The sequence below is a fragment of the Microchirus variegatus genome (assembly GCF_963457635.1).
Source record: "Microchirus variegatus genome assembly, chromosome: 7".
Taxonomy (NCBI): domain Eukaryota; kingdom Metazoa; phylum Chordata; class Actinopteri; order Pleuronectiformes; family Soleidae; genus Microchirus; species Microchirus variegatus.
This window is the reverse complement of record NC_139808.1, coordinates 20,676,859-20,699,344: the sequence shown is the minus strand read 5'-3', so window position 1 is coordinate 20,699,344 and position 22,486 is coordinate 20,676,859. Positions and strand designations below refer to the sequence as shown.

General features: G+C 39.6%; 1 protein-coding gene across 1 annotated transcript; it reads right to left on the bottom strand.

Moving 5' to 3' along the window:
• Positions 1-1,404: 1,404 nt before the first annotated feature.
• On the bottom strand, positions 1,405-18,580 carry per3 (period circadian clock 3; the record flags this gene model as incomplete). The annotated part of the gene is made up of 21 exons (XM_083892206.1): positions 1,405-1,833; positions 3,491-3,641; positions 4,235-4,421; positions 4,772-4,961; positions 5,367-6,226; positions 6,329-6,580; positions 6,680-6,844; positions 6,937-7,052; positions 7,137-7,248; positions 8,163-8,271; positions 8,354-8,482; positions 8,586-8,694; positions 9,093-9,249; positions 9,794-9,900; positions 10,002-10,080; positions 10,709-10,857; positions 11,316-11,367; positions 12,431-12,629; positions 15,265-15,383; positions 16,587-16,747; positions 18,297-18,580. 21 exons carry the CDS (start codon positions 18,578-18,580, stop codon positions 1,711-1,713), a joined length of 3,810 nt encoding a protein of 1,269 aa, XP_083748332.1. The 3' UTR covers positions 1,405-1,710.
• Between the last annotated feature and the right edge of the window lie 3,906 nt (positions 18,581-22,486).

Sequence of the window (22,486 nt, the reverse complement as noted above, 5' to 3'; positions counted from 1 at the left end):
ATAAATAATAATAATGTCCAAAAACCTGTGAGATCATAGTTTTTATTTATTTTTTATTTATTCATTCCTTTGTGTCACAAACACAGTCCCTGAAATCACAGACAAATGGCTTTTTATACACTTTGTGAAGTTTGTTGTGTGTACAATTGCTATAAAATACAAGGTAGCGTAATATATTTGAAATCTATAAATGGTAGAAAACCTCGTTCTGTCCCTGCACTGTTGGACAACTGTGTCAAAGCAAACAGCTTGCAGTCACTCACTCAGTCACTCACTCACACGTTCACTCACAATCTCACCTAAAATCTGAATCCAGTACGAACCACAGTGTCTCTCTCTTACACAGACACATGGTCAAAGCAGAAAGCTACCCAGTCCTTGCATTTAGAAAGTAAACCAGGATCAGATCAGACGTTTACAATCAGAGGTAAGCTACAGGTCCTGCAGCTGGAAAACAACAGAGGAAAAAAAGAGAAGAGGACACGCTACACGACATTTGGCCTGTCACATGTTTTTTTGTTTTTTCTGAAATTCAGATATCTGTTCAAACATAGAGAGAAAAAACTCGAACCTTAAAAATCTGTTTGAGATCAAAATAAACAGCCTAGAAAGTGCATTAAACACTTGTGAGTCATCCCAGGGTTAACTTCTTCATGTTAAGTTTTGTACACAAGATAGATAAACAATCCTGAGCGGACAATCGCGACATTGAAGCATCTGAAAAGCATTAAGTGGACATATTTATGGTCCTACACCATAGATCTGCACCAGTTAGCGTAGCTGTTAGCTCCACAGGAGCTCCACAACAATGTTCAACCTTAACCTATGAAGTAAACAAAGCATGATTTTGGGGAAATAGTGACTGCCCTACAGGAGACTTGTGCTGCTTGTATGTCAATGCACTACATTTAAAATGAACACCACACTTCCCTGCTGTTTGTGACTCAAAAACAACATTTTAAAAAAAATAAGACAAGAAGGAACAACATATGGAATAACAATGAAAATATACACGATTCAGATGTGCACATTATAAACAGAGAGCAGCAAATGTATCTTTGTCTTGGTGCCAGTCAGGAAACAACAACAAAAAATGACTAAGCCACTGAAGGAGCCGACATGGTACATGTATACTGTACAACCTGCACTCCATGTCACAGGAGAGGAGTCTGGTGTGTGTGTGTGTTTGTTCTGATACTCGGACTGGGCCAGCACTGTCTCTTTATACTCACCCAGTCACACCCATCCAACACACTGGGCGACTTCATAGTGCTTGTGGTTATTAATCCATTCAATCGGCTCACAGCGCCAAAGGAACAAATCAGTCCTGAATATGAACTAAACCCCAACACGGGAACTAGCAACACAAATAGAAGAGAGGTAAAATATTCATGGTCCGATGAAGGCGGTCACATTAGACCGACATTAGTCTCTCTCTCTCTCTCTCTCTCTCTCTCTCTCTCTCTCTCTCTCTCTCTCTCTCTCTCTCTCTCTCTCTCGCTCTCTCTCTCTCTCTCTCCTGCTCCTCTGTTCTTCAGGGTGTGTGGTCCAGCCTCTGGTAACATCTCAAAAACAGGTCATGTTAAATGTTGTTGACCTAAAGCATTGGGACCCTGTCTGAACTGGTCATTGTGGGGATTTTCTGGGTAGGTCTCTGGCAGGACTTCTCTGCTGTTAATTGGGTGGTGGTTTCTATGGATTCCAGGTCTCTCAAGTGTCCACCACAGATCCAATCAAGTCCTGCTGAGGATTGTCCAGCAGGGACAAACTATCTGGGGCAGGTGGATGAGGCGAGTGGGAAACTCTTGTCCCTGAGCCACAGGTCACACAACCCTGAGGAGCACAAAGAAAACAAACAGTTTAAGGCCTGGGTCACATCTTTGCATGTTTACTCCCACATTGGTGCAGCCAGTGGCCAAGGGGAAGGGGGTAGGGCTTATAACCAGAGGGTTTCTTGTTTGAATATCAGGACAGGTTGAGTTGTTGCACTCCTGACGCTGAGCACAAATGTGTGCTGCCCACTGTTCCTGTGCCTGATTTGGGTGGTCACTATTAGTTGAAATTCACTATCACAGATGTGTGTGTGCAAATAAAAATGCCAATACTGGCAAGATCTCGCCAGGAGTTTAACAAAATTTGCATGGCCTTATTTTTTTAATGAATGTGCTGTTCAGCAAGTTGAGGTGGTTCAACTGGTAAGGAAGGTCAGGGAAAGGGCCTTATCCGACCTTATCTTGGATAAGTAGTTGATGATAAATGGATGGACTGTACAGTGTAGTTCACGTTGGTACATTAGTTAATAATAATTCCATTGTAAAATATTGAAAAAGAGGAACCAAAACTGATCTGAATCATCCCAGCATTCCGTTGGAGTACCAAAAAGCCTTGTTTCTACCAGGCGGTTCAGTGCAGTTCAGCAAACCACGGTGTGGTTTGGAACGGTACACCCTGATCTGGCTTGTGTTTCACAGGGTGTGTGGGCCAGATGGTGATAGTGATGGTGAGCCCAGCTACGTAAACAGTATGACACGGAGTAGAAGAATGCGACACAGTCAACGATCGAAGGGTAACTTTGAAATGTAAGCCAGATCAGGGTGTATCATCCAATCCAGTTCAACTTTATTTATAAAGCACTTTAAAGACAACACAGGTGGCCAAAGTAAAAATAAAAGAGAGTAAGACAATATAAAAATAGATAAAGCCATCAACTCAAACTAAGTTAAAAGCCAAAGAGAGAAAATGTGACTTAAAAACAGGAAGTGAGTCGGTCTGCCTGATGAGCAAAGGCAAACTCATTCCAGCTTCAGACTGAAAATGCGCGGTTGCCTCTCAGCTTCCTTTAAGTCTTATGGACGACAACAGTGACTGATCTGCTGATCTGAGACAGCGTGAGAGAACGAACGACTGAAGCAGGTCAGACTGCGGGCACTAAGACATTTGAAGACACAAAATCAATCCAGAAACGGAGAAATCGGCTCTCGTTGTACAAAAAGCTGAGAAGTGGCATTTTAAACCAACTGTAGTCGAGCAAGTGACGTCTGGCTCAGCCCAACATAGAGGGCATTGCAGTCGTCTAAGTGAGTTGTGATAAAAGCATGGATTAAAATTTTAAAAAGTGATGCCGAGTTCATCTTGACATCAAGTTTAAGATCGTTGTCAAGTATTGACTTAAAGAACCAAGATAAACTTGAACCTTGGAGGTGTCGCTAGGCCCAAACAACATGACCTCAGTGCTTTTATTATTATTATTATTATTATTGTTATTATTATCATTATTATTATTATTATTATTAAAGTGCAAAAAGTTTGTTGACATCCATGCTTTGATCTCTGCAGTCTGTGAGGTTACAAAATGTCAAAGTCCTTGGATTCATTCACAAAAGGCCGGATGACATTTTTTTCCATCGCATGGACCACAGTGAACCTCAACTGATAGATCACACCTAAAACTGACGGTCAAAAAGAAGGTACGTGATTTAAAGAGCCACACCTGTGTGTCGATCTCCTGTGGGATAACATGCTGTTGGATCCAGGGATGAACCTCAGCCAGCTCCTCTCTCTGCTCCTGATTGAACCAAGGCTGCAGAGGCTGAAGCACACGGAGCTTCTCCCTGTCCTCTGCCAACACCTCATTCTGGTCCCTGGAGACGAAGAGGAGGTGTTTAAATTTGTAGAAACAATAAACAGAAAAGATGTAACAATGCTGTATATATTTAAGACTAAAAAAGACTAAACTGAGCTCATTCACAGTAGTGACTAACGGATGAGAAGAAGCTCTGCACTGCTCTGTAGTGGTTGGCTTTTCAAAGCATTTTCCTTTTCTGTGCACACATTTTAAACCTGATCTGAAAAGCAGGTGTTTCCGCACAGCTGTAAACGAGAGGTATAAAGATTCATCTGACCGATTTTAGCCATTTGTCATTAATACCTTTTTGTCCTCAGAAAATTGATGAAAAACAAAAACCTTACTTGATGAAGTATAGTTGCTTGATTGAGCATTACATGTATTTATTATACATTAAATACATATATATAAGAACAATGCTGATGATGCTTATTTATCTTCATGTATCCTTTGTTATTATTAAGCCGTTGGGGGAAGTGAAAACAAAAATCATAGTCATAAGTCATAAAAACCCCACATCTGACAAATTCGACATTAAACGGATGAATGTTTTTAAGTTGGTTCATAAAGGTAGGGGGAGTGTAAATGGTGAGGAAACACAGATTATACCTGGTGTGGATCTGGTACGTCATCATGACCTGCTCAGGTGTGTGCTGGATCATGGTCCACAGGGAGTTCTCCACCCTTGTGTCGAAGCTGTGCTGGTGCTCTGCTGCCCCCTCCTGGCTCTTGCGGGCTTTGCGTGACATGTCTGATGAATCGTTGCTTGCAAAGTATTTGCTGCTGTTGCTGCTGCCTGTAACCCGTCAACATGTCGGTCAGTGTCTTCGTCACTTACATGATACAAATGATTTTGCCACAAGTGACCACAACGTCTGTCCTGCATTTTAATCCCACAGGTGACCAGTTGTACTAAGCAATATCCAAAGACTTAAGGATCACTAAGGACGGATATCAATACCTGAACAGGGACAAGATCTCTCACTAGAACCAGTGTCTCAGAACAGAAAGGTGTCTAATATCATGCCACATTAACTGAGAGCACAGTTAACAATATCTTTAATTACTGAAAAAAAAGACAGCATCGTGATGACTTCTCTGTGGATGTTGACAAATGACGGTGCAATATTTGTCTTTTCTTCTTACCAGTGTGAGAGGTAGAGGTTCCATTGGAGCCAGATCCAGATCCAGATCCCAGTGAGCCTCCGGACTCCCCTGATCCAGACCCTGAGGCATTAGAGCCAGTTCCTGACCGGGCGTCTTCCTGCAGCAGGTCGAGGAGCTCACTTGATGTAGATTGGGCATCGTGGTTCCCAGACACACTGAGGGCGTCACCCTAATAAAGAAAAAGGATTAAGTGTCAGAACTAAATCAGGATTTTGTACATTGTGCTGGCTACATATGACAATCTGTTTACTGACAGAGGATTCATTCATAATTATTATTATTATTATTATTATTATTATTATTATTATTATTATTATTATTATTGTTATTATTATTGTTATTATTAATAATAATAATAATAATAATAATATCAGTGAGTTTGGATTTAGAAAATCTGTAAACGTAAGTAAGTGGATTCTCTTCTCTGCAGTTTTACGTTTAGTTTCAGAAAGTGGACAGCAGGAGTATCAAGAACATCTATTTTTAAATGAAAAAAGAGTATAAATGAAGATGCATGTCTTCAAGACTTGTAAGGAAGGTGTTAAGTTTAGGGAGAAGACAACAGCTGACTCACTTCGTTCACATGATTTTCATGGAGGCTCTCAGCGAGGTTGTGCCCGGTGCTGCTCTGCCCTTCACTCAGCTTGGGCAGCTCTTCCTGCAGCAGGTTGAGCTGCAGCGGAGAACTGGAACGCGAGCTGGAGAACAGAGCCCCAGGCCCGGCTGCTACCTCTTCCTCCTCGACAGAGGAGCTGGCTCTGGGAGAGCAGAGCAGAGGGATCGAGGAGGTCAGAGTGTGGGGGCCAGGCTGGGCTTGGAACTGAGGCTGAGTGAAGGGAACACTGGGAGGAGCAAAGCCTGTCATCATGATGGGAGTCTGTGGCAACATGGTGGTACCGGTTGCTGGGTACATGGAAGGGTGACCAGCAGTGAATGCAGGGTAGTTAGGGAGGATGAAAGCCATGACTGGAGCCACATAAGGGTTGATGCCCTGGGCTGGAGCCATGGGCTGCATGGTGTGAAAGTTCTGCAAATTCTGAATAGGTTCCATCTGGATTGGCTGCATGCCTGGCATGCACTGAGTGGACTGCATGATGTTGAAATTGTAGTTGGGCTGGGGTTGGTCAGGAGGCCGCAGCACTACAGGAGTCGCTGTGGGAAGCTGTTGTGGACTGGGCGGTTGATTTGGGCCAGGCTGAGTCGCCATCATGGGAAAGAATGGTGTCTGCAGTGGGGATGTTTGGCTGAATGGCGCCCCCATCTGGGGCTGAGAGGATTCTGAGGACGGCCAGGAGGAGTCAGGGACGTGGCGAGGAGGGCAGGGAGGAGAGGCATAGCTGTCAGAGGAACACTGCGGTTTCGCACGCTTATGTCTGTGCTTTCCTCTCCGTGAGCGGTTCCAACCGCCGCCACTCAATGGACGAAGGTAATCACCTGTGGTGAGATGGAAAAATAACCTTTTTTCGTTTTCTGTAGCTTTTCCAGACTTTACCAGACCAGACAGACTCTTCGTTTTGCCCACATGTAAATACATACCTGGGCGGTGGGAGTGAGCTTTTGAGCTGTTGTCCAGCTGCAGGTAGGAGCTGTATGGGCTCTGGAGGATGCGATGGCGGAAGCGATCCACATACTCTTGCTCCTCCTTTTGGGTATGAGCTGACAGCACCTCCTTGGTGAGACCTACAAACATTCGCTCCTTTGTGGCAGGGCTCGGTGCTGGACGGACAGAGACGGGAGCAGCTTCAGCCGGTTCACTGTCCATCGGTGTGTCCTCAGGTGCTGTCGCCTCTGTGGATAAAACATGGAGGGGGAAATAAGACTTTACTAAAATGTGTTTCTGCCCATACCAGAGAGAATATTGACTGATATAATGGCGTGATTATGTACCTGACTCAGGCTGCGGCACGTGTACAATGGTGCTGCTGTACGAACACTGGCTGGTGACAGAGACGACGCTCATGGCCTTGGTGGACATTGCGATGTCTGTCAGCGGCGCTCCCACCACAGCAGCAGCTGACGCACTGACCGACATCTCGCTCTCCAGCACTGCTACTAAAACACAGGAGAATCAAAAGTGAATTTCTTGTTTGTAAAATTACAACCGAGGACTAAGCCATGTGCTGTGTGAGTTTGTGTGTTTCTACCGTCTGAGTTGGCCTGAGCAGTGGCTTCAGCCGGCTTATCTTCCTCTGAGGAAGAAGAGTTGGCCTGAGATTCATTCTTACGCTTCAAGGCTGGACCTGTGCAGCTCTCCAAGTATCTGCAGCACCCACACACACAAAGCATTTAGGCGATTTGTCGTGCAATAAGCTGAAAAAACTAGAACGTGGCTATGATGACTCACCTGATGATGTTGTCCACACAGTTGATTTGCTGATAGGAGGGAATGTGAGTTTGCTTCCTGCTTTCTTCATTGTCTCTGACCCCAGGGTTTGAGGCTGCAGGAGGCAGACGTGCTGGGGGAATTAAGCACCATCTTAGCGAATAATAATAATAATTATAGATGTTGTGTATACAGGAGGACAACATTTGATTTGATTCAGCTCGAGATATTTTCAGTTTCCAATAAGACATCAAGCTGCAAATTGTTGCCTCTGACCTGACCTGGAGCATCATTTAAAATATGAATATTAACACTCAAAATTGACGGCAGACGCTCTGGCGTCAATTTAAAAAGACAAATAACGATACTATCATTTGTGATAGTATCGTTATTTGTCTTCTAACGATGTGCAAATTGACAATATCGAGTATGTAAATGATTTTGTTGATATTTAATTACATTTGTGAAAAACTCTTTCTATATTTTTTTTGTTACAGTATATACGCTAATCTGGAGCACACACATTTTCCTTGATTTTTGTACAATCTTGGACAGAACTTGAAGTTAATAATTTAATTTGTTTTATAATAAGATTAAGTCTGCGTGCAATGTTGTGCAGAACATGCATAGACTTCAAACTTCTTTTGTCTTTGAATACTTCAATTTTAAGTTTAAAGACAATAAATATGTGTTGTTTCCTTCAATATTGTAGCCACTGATTTAATAGTTAAGCAACAATGATTGATTTATAACTCAGACGACTAAATTAATATTTTTAGAGGATATATTAAATAAAGAAAACAACAAGATATGTTTTGCCAACATCACCCCACCCCAGAGTAAGTAGAAGAATATATTTTTTATTTAATACGACCACACATTTCAACTCTACAGTAGTCGTGAAAATTCAAGAATAATACAGGAAATAGCATATGTTAAAAGAACGATCGGTGGAATTTATGAACAATATCACATTTTTTAATCACTTTTTCAAAATCCTAAAAGGTAGTCTCAGTGTAATGACATGTGTGTGTGGGACTGAACTACCTGTGGCAGGTTTTCCAAGAAGAGTAATTTTGTGGCTGGAATCGAGATAAGGCTGTTGGCCCCAGCTCTTCACTCTGTTCACATCAGCACAGATCTGCTGCAAAGTCATCTGAAAGCAGAGACGCACAGATTCATCAAGACAACGACATGAGAAAGTGCGTGATACGTCAGATGTCAGTGCGATGCCTCACCGGTTCACGGTGCGCGTCCTCCCACAGGTTTCCGTTGCTGTCACTGGAAGACGCGACGCTGATGTAATGCTCGTGAGATCCGTTACTTCCATAGCTGCCATAACCACTGGAGCCATTGTTGTGAACCGGCTGAGGAGCAGAGACGACAAGGTGAGTGAACTCTGATGTTCACAAACACACCACGTGTTTCTGCTATTATTAGATGTTTGATTTTCAGCTTATAAATAGTCACCTGCAGGAAAAGCTTGTAAATCTTTGCTTGCAGGTCTTTTATTTCTTCATGAGTGACTGGAAAATCCTCCTTAGGTCGAGCAGCAAACACATCCTCGTTCAGTGGACTCCTAAACACAAAGACAGAAGCACAGCCATTTTCACTACTGCGAGTAAGTTTTTATTAACCCTTATGCAACCTTTGAAAAACAACAAAAAATTGTATTTACCTTTAATGCAAAAAATGAACACTCCCTAAATGCTGCTATTAAATATTTTATATAAAACTATTTTTAAAATAGATGTTTAAAGCATTTAGCCCTTTAAATGACAGCTTTTCAAAGGGTTTGCTCATTGTGTGAATTGTTGGGTTTCTCTGCTCTCTATAATGTAGTCTATGTACAGAGCCTGTGCGTTGAGATTCAGCGCTATACAAATAAAATAGAACTGAATTGAAGGATACTGAAGGCACTGACACTTATACATAAAAGATAATGTTGTATTTCTTGCGTGTGCTTTTGCTTCTTACGTCCTGACTTTGTGCCGTCCGATGATGAAGGCCACCTTGCGGCTCCATGGGTTGATGAAGCTGGACCAGCTGGTGTCCAGCGTGACGTAGTCTCCGTTCTGACAGCACAGACGCATCGGAGAGTGTTCGAACGGAGGCTGGCCAGCGTACTTCAACACTACACAGGGCAACAAGTGGTCAAAGTGAAAAACAAGAGGAATGAAGCAGATTGAAAAAAACCTACCAGACTCTATTAATAACCCATTACAATATTCTAGGGGTGCAACTTTCCATTATTGTCATAATCAATTAATCTGTTACTTTCTCGATTAAACATGAAGATGTTTGGTCCAAAAAACGTCAGAAAATAAAATAAAATATTGATTGATGCTTTCCAAAACCTGAAATGATGATGTTCTGTTTTGTCCAATACCAAAATGATTCGAATTTAAATCTTACACAACTGTTCTATTCTATCTAAGACACCAAACAAGTACCACCTGAGCTATATATATACATAATGTATACAGTAGAACAGTATTTCTGATTTTCCTCCAAGTACCACCTGAGGAAGCTTGTACCAGTTTTAGAACCATCGATTCAACAAGTTTCATGCATTACTTAATATTTACGAATATCAGCCCAACTCTGGTCACTATGCCACTATAGGGCTTGTGTAGTGTGCTATGTTAGAACAGTGACTCCCTCCTATGAACACAAACCTTTGCGGTGCATTGACAGCATGAGGGGCCGGTCCTCTGGATGAACACAGGTCAGCAAAGATGTGCCAATCAGATCCTGGGGAAGGTATCCAAGCAACGGCACAGCCCTGTGGATAAGAGCCGTTACATCACCTTCATCAACACACTGTCATTTTACAGCTCAACATAAACTGCACATGTTTGTGTGCGTGTGTGTTTGTGTACCCACCTGTCATCCACTTCCAGAAACACACAGCCGGGAGAGTGTGTGGTGGTGAAGATACGCTTGTCCATGGGGATTCGAGGCGCTGCATGGATGAATAATAATGATATAAACATCAGGATTATCCTATTTCTTATTTTTGAACCCTTTCTCTCGTCTCTTGATACTGAGTAGTGCTGAAAATCTAGACCCAGCGAATGTAACACCCTTCAAGAACATGACACGTCATCAAGTAAGCAGATGCAACATGTTTTTGCCAGAGATTCAACATGATGTTGTCAAAAGAACAAACAAACAAACATTTTTGTCAGCTGTCATAACATGGCATGGTGTTATCATGGACTACAGGCATTACATTTTATCTTGTCTGCAGCAAAGCCGCGGCACATCAGGAAAAAGTCTGGAAATAGTTTTGCACCAGATTATCATGTGTATAACAGATTACAGACAAAGTGTTGTTGTAATTAGCACACAGACTATAAAAAAATCAAAATCAACGAAGCCTTCCAGTTTGAAAAGTGAATCCACTGGTTGCAAAAAGAAAGTGTCTGTTTCTGTTTCTAAAATACAGAATAAAAAAAACTAATCTGGAAAGGGTTAGGGTTAGGGCAGCACAGCCGTGTGCACAAATACAAACAAAAGGAAATAATACACTGTCAACTATTCTACCCTGTTTACACCTGTACAGTTTTTGGCTGACGATATAACTTTACCTTCATATCCAGATATGATGCGTTCTGCCAATGCGAGGGAACACGGCTCCTCCTCCTCCCCGTTCTTTCCTGTTCCTTGCACCTTCAGCAGGTACGGTGTGACCCGGAAAGGATTATAACGCATCTCACCTTCGCGGTCCTTCCCACCCCTAAAATAATACACTTACATTTTATTTTCTGTTGTGAAGAAAGTTGAAAAAAATTCCTTGAATTGGATACATTTTATACATTGTACCGTTAACATTAAAGGAAAAACAAAACAATGGGGACAAAAGCTCTTTATTTTAGGACGTCTCATCAAAAAAAAAATCTGTTTACGCCAAAATTATATAATTAGTAGATCTTCACAAAAGTTCCATGGTTTAGTAAAGACAGACAGGCAGGCAGATCCCTTTGGGGAAATTCTGCATATAGTACATAAATACGTCAAATAAACAGATTGAAGGAATCAGAAAAGAGTCTTAGGTACTACATCATTCCTGAGGGATTATTATCCATAACTAACTGATAACTGCAGAGCATTTCCAAGAGAGACTATTATTGTAGAACTGCTGAATTCCAAATAGCCTATCTTCGGTAAGTCCCTGAATGAATGTGAGATACTGACCTTATTCGGCAGAAGAACGACTTGACCTGTGCACAGTCAAACAGAACCCCCGCTGTACAGACAAACCACAGAGAAAATAAAAATAAAGGCTTATTTATCAGTTCAAATACACAAAAAGGCACAAAAACAAACCAAAACAATAAAATCAGTTGCAAACACTAAGAGACAAAAACTAAAATGGGTCTGATAAAGCTTCCAGCTGCAGCACTAACATGTATTTTTTTTTTGGTTGTTTATGTTATTTTTCTGCTTCGGTTTAGTCTTTATGAACATAAGCTGACATTGGGTTTTATCAAGCAATACTATCAGACCCAACTGAGAGAGCATCTGTGCACATACACCAGCAGCACATGAACGGGAAGAGACAAGAAGCCTTTATCCTGTCAAACTGCTTTTTTGAACAGTAAAATTAACTTCGGAAAGTTTTTCATGTGGACTTTTTTGTTTGTTCGCAGTCATTTTGTTTTACTGGCATAATGTTGCTGTTGCCCCCATCTGTCTCAATATAAAATAAAAACAAATTATGTGCATAGTGCTGGAATGTCGCTGGGCGTCACAAGATCTAACCAAGATTAATATCCATGTTATTCCTGGAGGCACTATTGGAGAAATAATTATGGGTGAAATCTCCATAGCAGATGTGGAAGCAGCAGCAAATGAGTTATTTCCAGTGGCAAAACTGCTGCATGGCTTCAGGATCACACTGTTCCTGCAATGCATGAACTTCCTGCAGTTTGTAAATCACCTGACATTGAAACTTAAACCCAGGCTTGGTGATGTGGATTGTTCACAGGTCAACTTCTTTCTTTATATTCACTATTATTTGGGAAATACAGACACTGTAGCATGTTCTAATGTGATATTTATACACAACTATTTATATTTAACTTTTAGTGTTATATTGTCACTGACTGAGTTTAATTTTATACAAATCTTGATCGGATCCTAATCAGAACTGTGATAGAAGTAGAAGACAGTGAGTGATAACTTTGTGTGTGAACTCATTTGACAGTGTTTTGAACCCAACAGACATTTGTTTGTATTTAAAAATGATGCACTACAGTTTTAACCAAACGCCATACTGATGAAATGTGTTAAATAAGATTCAAACACACCTGTGTGCGAGTTGCTCCAGGGTGGGAGGTGCGGCTGAGCTGTGTGTGCGTAGAAGACATTAACATCTTGGTGGAAGAGCAGCTCCACAAACTTGGCCGACTCCAGGAACCTCCTCTTGCAGCAGAGGATGCTGGGAGCCTGCTCTGACGCGTACAACACGCGGCCGCTCGACAGCGAGAAGACCACCGCGAAGGAATCCTACACGCAGACACAGAGAGACGGACGCATGCACACGTAGAGAGAAAAACACGCACACAATCAAGACGAGTCACAGACACACAAAAGCAGTGAACACACATACTCACTAGGGGTGGGAATCTCTTGGCACCTCACGATTCGATTCGATTACGATTCAGAGGTCAACGATTCGATTCTAAACCGATTATCAATGAATCTCGATGCAACAATATTTTACTTTAATACTTTGCTACTCATTTAAAAGTAAGATAAAGCTAAATAAATATAAAAGTGGTAGTGCCCCCTCATCTGCCTCATCTGGTGCAGACAAACGGCCCTTTTATTTCTGCGCACCGCCCCTGGGCTGTTCTCTTCTCCCTTTCCTGCGCCGTTCGTCGCTCCTCTGAGTCTCCAAGCGCTCATTTCATATCTAAAGCAGACTGGATCATTTCTCTACGTGTTTTATCCCCACATAAAAGTAATGATCTTTATGACGAGGATGTAGTACAGTCGCGATGAAATGCAGGTGATCTGAGTGAAACGTGGTGACAGACTCTGAAGAGCAGAGCGCACTTTTCATCGTTTTCACTCCGTGGTCTTAATCTTTGTGAAAGAAGACGCTTTAACGCTGCAATTACGGGAATAACAGATGCATCAGATGAGCTGATGTCTTTAGTTAACTGCTCAAAGAGAGAGAATGTTCTCTGGTGTGAAGTCAATGTCGCGGGGAGTTCATAATCTGTGCCGCACGCAGCCAAGTTTCGCTTTTGCGCAGAGACGTTCCAGCGTTTAACAGGTGCTGTTCCACCATGTTGTAGCTGTGTTTCGACCGCCGAATTATCGCTGCATCCCTAAATATAATATCTTTATTGACAAGAACGATTTAACCGTAATAATGACGCACTTTATAGTGTGACTTGGGTTTCAATCGGCACCTGGACAAGCGTGCGCTGCGCGGATTACATGGGGGAACATCGCTCGTTCCCCGGTATAGAAAAAGCAGAGGTGTATAAAAAAATCTATTTTAAATAAATAAACAAGCAACGCAAAGCCTGGCGGGGGCCAAGTAAAGCCTGGCGGCCCGCTAGGCTTATAATACACTGGGGGAAACCCTGGCTCTGCAGCGAGCGAAGCGAACAGAATGTTGCAGCAGGCGAAGTAATTTAATTTTTTAAAATTCCGATTATTAACTTATCCGCATCGATTCGGAATCGTTCTAGAGAGAATCACGATGCACCGAAGAATCGATTATTTTTCCCACCCCTAACACTCACACACACACGCCCAGGTGTGAGGCAAAAATAAATGTATGTGTATGTGTGTGTTAGGGGTGCTTCTCTGCCTTAGAGGACGATTCCATATGTATCTAGATACATGACAGGAGCGCAACTTTAAGTTGGTGGAATTACAAGTGATTTAGACGAGATGCTCGATTGTATACAATACGATACTCAAAATCACTGGAAGGGATATTAGATAGATGAAAATGTAAAATCTATTGCAATCCAAAAATCCTATATATCACATTTTAGCCGAGTCATGTTGTAGGATGTTTATTTCTTCGTTACAGGACAAGAATATTTGTTAAACAGTTGAATTATGTCTAATAGTTAGGGTTGGGGATATGGACAGATACTTGAGTTTGTGATATCGGTATTGGACATGAAAAAGTGTTATTGCATCATCCCTATTTTGAACAATTTGAGTTCCACCCAGTTTTGCCCCCTTCCTTGCAGTTTGCCTAACCCTAACCACATAATGTTTTTATTCTCTGATTTTGTTCCAATTTTCTTTTTTTTTTGTATCTGTATCTATCCCTCTCTCCCTCTCCCTCTCTCTCTCTCTCTCTCTCTCTCTCTCTCTCTCTCTCTCTCTCTCTCACTCTCTCTCTCTCTATATATATATATATATATATATTTTTTTTCCTGGGGGTAGTTGTCAAGTTTGAAATTCTGTAATCATGAGTACCAGAGACCAATATATCTGTGGATATTTTTTTTTTTTTTTTTTTTTTAAATAATCCCCACTGGATAATTATTATTTATTTATAAGAAACTTGACGAACTTAACTATAACTTGACTATATTATTATATTTTCATTTGATGACCTGATTCATGTATTCAAAATTTGGTTTATACATACATATTTATATGATTGATTATACATGGTTGCTTATGTTAAGCAGCTTTTTTATATATTTCATAAGAAAATCAGCATCAGTTATCAGCCATCAACTGCCATGATTTTAAAGAATTGGTATCGGTATTTCCACAGACAAACCCATATCTGTCTATCTTTAACAAGAATCCTAGCTCATACAGTGATCCACACAGATATGTTTGTATCTTTTACTGATTCATATTGGTTTATTTTTACACCCCAGGCATGTGTGTGATGGAGCCTCGAAACAAATAAAACTGAGCTCAAAAAAAATCCTATACTATTGTGGTATTATTGTTGATTCTAATGTGTGTTTTCTATGATAAATATATGTCAAAATCAGGGAAAGAACATGACGTAACATTACTTCATGTGTGCTGTGTGTGTGTGTGTGTGTGTGTGTGTGTGTGTGTGTGTGTGTGTGTGTGTGTGTGTGTGTGTGTGTGTGTGTGTGTGTGTGTGTGTGTGTGTGTGTGTGTGTGTGTGTGTGTGTACCGTGTTTTTAAGGGTGTGTTCAGAGGAGACCCTCTCCAACTCTTCCAGGGAACAAACAGTGGCGTCTCTCCGCTCGTCCTGGCCATTTCTCATCAGCAGTTTGTAATATTCAGTGTTGGCTGCAGAGACACAAAGACACACATGCTGCTATAAAGCAGAAAACACTCTAATTTAATATCCAAGTAAAACAGAAAACTTTGATAATGGCGATTTTGACACCTACCTTACAAATCCCTTATTTTAGGACTCAAATGCCTTTTCTATGGCAGTTTTCAAGCTCTTTCAGCCCCTTACTGCTGTCATTAATTACATATTAACACTCATACATACTGTACACACGCTAAATGATTATTCACTTTTTAAAACCACATTAAAAGAGATGTCATGCAACCAAAATTGGGTTTTGTAATAGCAGATGGATATAAAATTATGTCACTTCCAACAGCAGCCAAAAAGCCACCGAAAGTAGCCAACCCAAGCAAAGCAGATTTCATTTTACTACTAATTTTCAAGGGATGGGCATCCCATACAAAACCACTATCTAATTAGTCTATAAATATGCCATATCTTGATATATTAACCGCCTCAAATGATATTAAGTATGTTAAATAAAGTTATTTCTTTTTTTTTTACGTTTTAATTTAAATTGTTTGTCTTCTCCATAGACAATAGATTACGTAGACGCCTCATGATCACAAATATATTCTCTCAAAGTTACGACTCATCAAAATTTCTCATCTGATCTGATGCTGAATACAACTATGAAAAGCAGGGGAATTGCATTTTACATCAACGTTATAGTTGCTCACGCTAGTCGACTTTTAAAAATAAAATTGATTACGCGATAATCATGACACATGTCTAAGTCTAAATTTCAGACACAAACCAGTCAGATAACAATTTATCTTTCAGGTTTTAAATCCAAATTCACACAAATTTGGCACAAGGAAAAATGCAATTTAACATAGTTCATATATTACTTTAAGACAGATCTTTGTGCAGCAATATGTGCTAATATGATGCTAATTATAACTAACTCCAGTCTCTAGTTGGGCTTTTATATGTAAAATACAAAGTGAAATAAAAAAACAAAAAAAAACTGTAAAACCGTGTAAACACAATGAAGTTAATCACAGCACACAAACACCATAAAACAATTACAACAAATATGTTCGCTCTGACTTGATTTAAGCCAACACTTAACCTTCAAAGTAAAAGATTTCCCATCTGAACCTCATTTTCTTTCATTTGTTAGTGAATTTCATTACTGACTGACTGCCTCTTATAGAAAAAGCAGATTTTACACACAAACACTGGTTTACCTTGCACTTGTTTGACACAGTTGAGTGCGTAGTGTAAGGCCTCCACAGTGCTGGCTTTACTGCGGCTGCGTTTGTCCGATGGAAGCCTCTTCTTCATCTCAGCCACAGTGACCATCACTTGTCTGTGGTTCTGCCCTCCGTCGCCCTCTGTATGCTCACTGCTGCACACACAGAGTTATAATAGCACAAAGGACTTATAATATATATATATATATATATATATATATATATATATATATATATATATATATATATATATATATATATATATATATATATATATATATATATAATAATAATGAGGTCACAAACACACAGATCATTCACTACAGTGTTTAGATGAGTTAATGAGATAATTTTTCCTGAAGATTTATTTTGGCTTGGTTTCTCTTAACTATGAAGATACTATTTCCCCAGATTATTTTTTCATTTAGGCTCTGTTTTTCTGAATTGATGGGATTATTTTTCCACTCTATTTTTTCAGAAAAAAATTATTGAATAAATTCAAAAAACCAAACACACTTCTGTAGACACCAGTGTATGCATGTGTTGTTGTTGATGCTTTTAAATGGTAAATGATTAATTTCCAACAGTAAATGAATCAATTTTATTATATGCATGGTATTTAATACATATACACCTAATTCTTAAATAAAAGGATTGGAAAATTTGTTTGGGGACCCAAACAAATCTCCTGTGACCCAAATGTGAGTCCTGACCCAGTGTTTGGTGTAATGTATATTTTGGAGAAACATGTTTTTTTTAGTCCAGAATGTTGCTCACATGCTGGTTTTTGCACACAATGGTCTGGTTTGAGTATCAATTTATGAATACGTGTGACTCATAGCGTTCTTTCAGTCTCCCTGCTTTATGACTGGTGTTTCAGTCTGTATTATGCAATCACTGCACAGTAACAGCTATAAAAGGGACTCTTGTGTTCAACAGCTGTTGCTAAGAAAATTATTTTTATGAAAAACAGTGGGGGAAGAAAATTGTTAACTTTTTAAGATCTGGAATTAATTGTTATTTGGAAACGCAACCAACGGCAAATTAAAAATTAAAATTAAAAACCTACAATTAGGGCTGCCACGATCCATCTTTGAAGTTTTTTTGAAAATTAAAACAAGCTCTATGATCAGCTTCTTAAATGGGAATATTTCCCTGTTTATTTGCTCCAAAATCATTAAAACTAGATAATAACAAGAACATCATCATTTTGAGGTGTGGGACACACTGATCAACATTTTGTCACACTTTACGAGCCATACAACTCAATCATTGAAAGAAAGAATCACCAGAAAGATAATGAAAGTATTGATTAGTTGCAGCCCAAAGTAACTGATTTAATTAATAGTTTCTAAATTAATAGTTTCTAAATTGTCTGGATGCTTCATCTCACCATAGGCATGTACAGTCAAAGTTGTCTTAAGTATCATCACAAGATCTTTGACTTTTATTTGTATCTGCTTCTTTGGTGCGTTTAATGTACAAGCTGAATTATTGCATTGTTTATAGACTTTCGCCATTTTATTGGACATGTTTTATGCAAGTTACAAGATTTTAGCTATTTCATTTTGTGTGTCTAATGTTATAACAGACAGAAACTACAAAACTTGCATATTGCAGTCAATAATGTTCTTGTGAGTTGACATTCACACTCACAGAGCCACCAGGGTGTTTATTTGAGATGTAATGTGAAAAATCAAATACCTCTTGGTTGAAACGGAGGTAGATCCAGTGGCGCTGCCAGGGCTGTGATTGGCTGAGGAGAGGTCATGTGAGCCACTGGTCATCTCCTCATCCTCCTGCCCAACTTCTCCTCCTGAAGCTCCACCCTCCTCTGCCCTGAGGCCCTGGGACTGTGCCCCTCCTCCCTGCTGCTGCTGCCTGGACATCATCCTCTCCGCCGCTCCTCCGTCACGTGATGATAGAGAAGGCTCCTCCCAATCTGGTCCGCTGTCACCCACAGGCATCTCCACACTTTGATCACACATTAATGGCAATTTATCCAGTTATATTGGTCAGTGAGGATCTTGGTCAGTTCAAGAAAGGGTAGAGTTCCATGTTCACCTAATCATGGCCTGATGGAGGAGAAGAGAGAGGGAGAGAGGAGGAGGAACAAAGAGAGATGATAAGAAACACTATCAGAACAAGGTTTGCAGGTTTATGACCAACGAGCAGCTGGTGGTGATCAAACAGCAAAGAAATAAAGTTCCTTGAGGTTTATGACGAAAGGGTGAGAGATTATGTAGAAACAACTGCACCATTTCCCCCAGTTAATACTGTGAGACACCAGATTCACAAGGTAACTTCGGAAAACTAACGACAAAATAACTTACTATTTTATGCTTTTAACAAATGGTAGTTAGCTTTAACTATGCTTAAAATATGATACTAACCCTGGAGGTAGGAAAGTTGATAAATGTTGCTAAGTCACTGAAATTGCACTTATTTCTTTGCCATCACGCTTTATGGATTTGTTTGTTATTCAATGCCCTCAAGTATAAGAAACCACCAACTATAATTTGTCAGTATTATATAGCTTTTGAGACACAAGGAAAGTATATATTTTTTTTAACAAATAACTATTAAATAAACATCTATTGATATTTCAGTCCACTAGATGGTGCCAAGTGCTCACTCGTCTCTCAAGCTGTTGGGGTATTTCGCAAAACGTGATTTTGCAAATACTCAGTATTTACAATATATATCGGCATCAGTTATCGGTACAAGCACTGCCGATATATAAGAATATTGGGCATAAGCAAAAAGTCCAATACCATGAATCCCTTTTGTCATTTCAGGTTTCTGGGAACAAAAATGCGTAATTTGTAAAAAACTAGCTGATTAATAATATGATAATTGGCAAATGTGATCATTAAAAAGTGGCAAATATTCATCAGCCCAACCAAGTACTGGGTGTATACTTCTACTGCAGAGCATCACACTGAGTCACTGCTTCTGACTCACTCCCATCATTTCAAACATAAATACAGCCAAAACCACTGACTCTGTCATATGCCGATTATTACACACCAGCCGTAACACAGTGATGATGTAATGCTCGGTTGCGTACGATCTGTCCACAGTGAGCATATCCTACAAGTCAGCTGCACATACACGTTTTAAAGGACACTTTAAAACGTGTATGTGTAAAGTGTTTACTCTTTCAAACTCCCTTTACCAGCCGCTTTACTACACAAGACACCATCAAGGACACTGTCGGGAGAAATACTGAGACAGACTGAGACACACAAACAGGTGTCAAATGAAAATATTGTATGTCAGGTCATTGCTGCGAGATAGTGTAACCAGCCTGCTCAATTTAACAGTGTTTCTATCCTCAGCTCACTTGAGACCTGAAACCCATACAAACGACAAACACGACACAACCCTAATGATTGCTCATTTCCTAAGTGCAGCACACAAACCGACCACACCGAGGTACAAACATGCGACATGTGACGTGAGACATGTGACAAGAATTCACGGATAGAAGGAAAGCACGAGAACCAGTGATCCTGGTGTATGCATTATGACAAGAGCAAATGTGTGCATAATGTAGTGACTTATTTAGTCACGTCTATAACACCAATCTTTTCCAATAGACGCTGAGAAAGAGTTTTACACTGGTGTAAAGAACTGGTCAAATGCAAAGACTTCCCTATGGGCGATGTGGCTTATAAATAACATCTCAATATTTTTAGGCTGCTTCTTGATATATGAGATACATCTCAAATTACAACCTGGACACTGTTCGTCTGAGCTCATGACGAGGTTTCTCTTTCATGGTTTATGCTTCTCAAAATACTTTAGTATACTACAGTAAATAAATAATGTACAATATATAAAATATGATGTTTATGATCTGTATTACATATTTACAGTGGTGTCCGTTAACTTTATGTGATAGCTGATGTATTTCCGTGGCTTTTTAATGTTAAATAATAAATAAAATCTGCTCCAGCACTGATTGATTTGTTTAGGGATTTTTCATGTATACTTTTGGGTGTTGGAATTTTAATTATCAATATTTATTAAATAAACAGCCTTTAAAAACAGAAGACATCCCAGATGCTATATAATGGTATTATAAGACCTTGTCTCATGTCACATGATTGATATAAAATATTGATAAGTTGCTCTGCCCTAAGCACATAATTGATTTACAGGCTATTGACAGATCAAGGACGACCTAATTAGAAAGAAGCGCTTCTAAAATGTTATGTTATGACACACACCAGTATTGAAACTAGGGGTGGGCATCTTAGGATAATAAAAACATAAACTACAAATGTTTTATCAATGATTGCATTTATATATATATATATAAAAAGAAAGCTTTGACTGTGACTTCCTAATTTGTTGTGCATTTATTACCACAAGGTGGCAGCAGCAGTAACAAGCATTTAGTCAGTGTACTGTACTGCGTGTTTGCCGAAATTGATGAAATTTTACGAGATTTCTTGAATGCATCTTGAAGGTGCGACCCCTTATTTCATGAGCACTCATGCTGCGGAATATATAGACTATTCAAACATTCAGTTATAGTGGTCAGTGAGGATCTTGGTAGGTTCAAGAAAGGGTAGTTCCAAGTTCACCCAATCATGGCCTGATGGAGGTGACGAGAGAGAGAGAGAGAGAAGGAACAAAAAAAGATGATAAGAAACACGATCAGGTGGCAGCAGCAGTAACAAGCATTTAGTCAGTGTACTGTACTGCATGTGTTTGCCGAAATTTTTACGAGATTTCTTGAATGCATCTTGAAGGTGTGACCCCTAATTTCATGAGTACAATAAATAGACTATTCAAACATTCTACGAATAATACCGCTGAATATTCGAACAGCATTTTTCTAGAAATGCACAATTTAAACATGAGCAAATCTACTGTATAATTATTAAAAGAGGAAGAAAGCCTGTAATGTATAAATGAAACTGCAAAAACTATTTATATATGTCTATTTTAAAGTTAAAAACAAACTAAATGTGCAAAAATAGATGAGCACCTGGTTTTACCAGTCTGAAATAAACTTAATTGTATGATCATGTAATACCAACAGTCTTGTGAAAGTTAATCAATAATATATCACCCATGTATCTGTACATGGAGTACCTTCCTTATCAAAAACTGGGTATTACAAAAACCTTTTTGTCACACCCATATTGCTGTGGAGATTATGGGTTTTGTTTTTCACACAGTATAAGTATAATCGACAGACTGAATCTACTGTGAATGGAGTCAAAACACAGCCTTCAGGATGAACTGTATCTTCTCTGCATCTTGACATGTTCCCCAAGATTTTTGTTGAATAATGTATTAATTATCCTCTTTAATATCAAAGTGTTATGAGAGTGGAGATAGAAATAAAAACCTGAAAATGGGGGTAATCTTCTTTGACACGCACCAGTCTTATAGGATTTGTTTGTTGAGGAATGAAAATCCTTCACCTCCTACGTAGATACACGACAAATGATTCCTGCAAATGTCAAGAACCAGCAGATCTACAATGTTTGGTTATGAAATCATGTCATGATATTTACACACGGGCAGCATATTGTGAAGATAATATGGGACTGAAATGATTAATCGATGATTACTCGCTTTGTGTTATTTTTCCAACAATTAAAACAAGTTTTCTGATTTGTCAGCTTCTTAAATGTGAATATTTTCTGGTTACCTTGCTCCACACAACAAAGAAATCATTTAAATCTTTATCACTTTGGTTTGTGGATAAAACAAGACATTTGATAACATCATCATTTCCAGGATGGGGACACAGTGATCAATATTTTCTGATGTTTCTTGGAAACCAGTATTTATTTAAAGGGACAATGTGTAGTATTTATGGGTTTATATAACCCAAAATCCACTTTTTTATACATATTATGTGCTCCTGC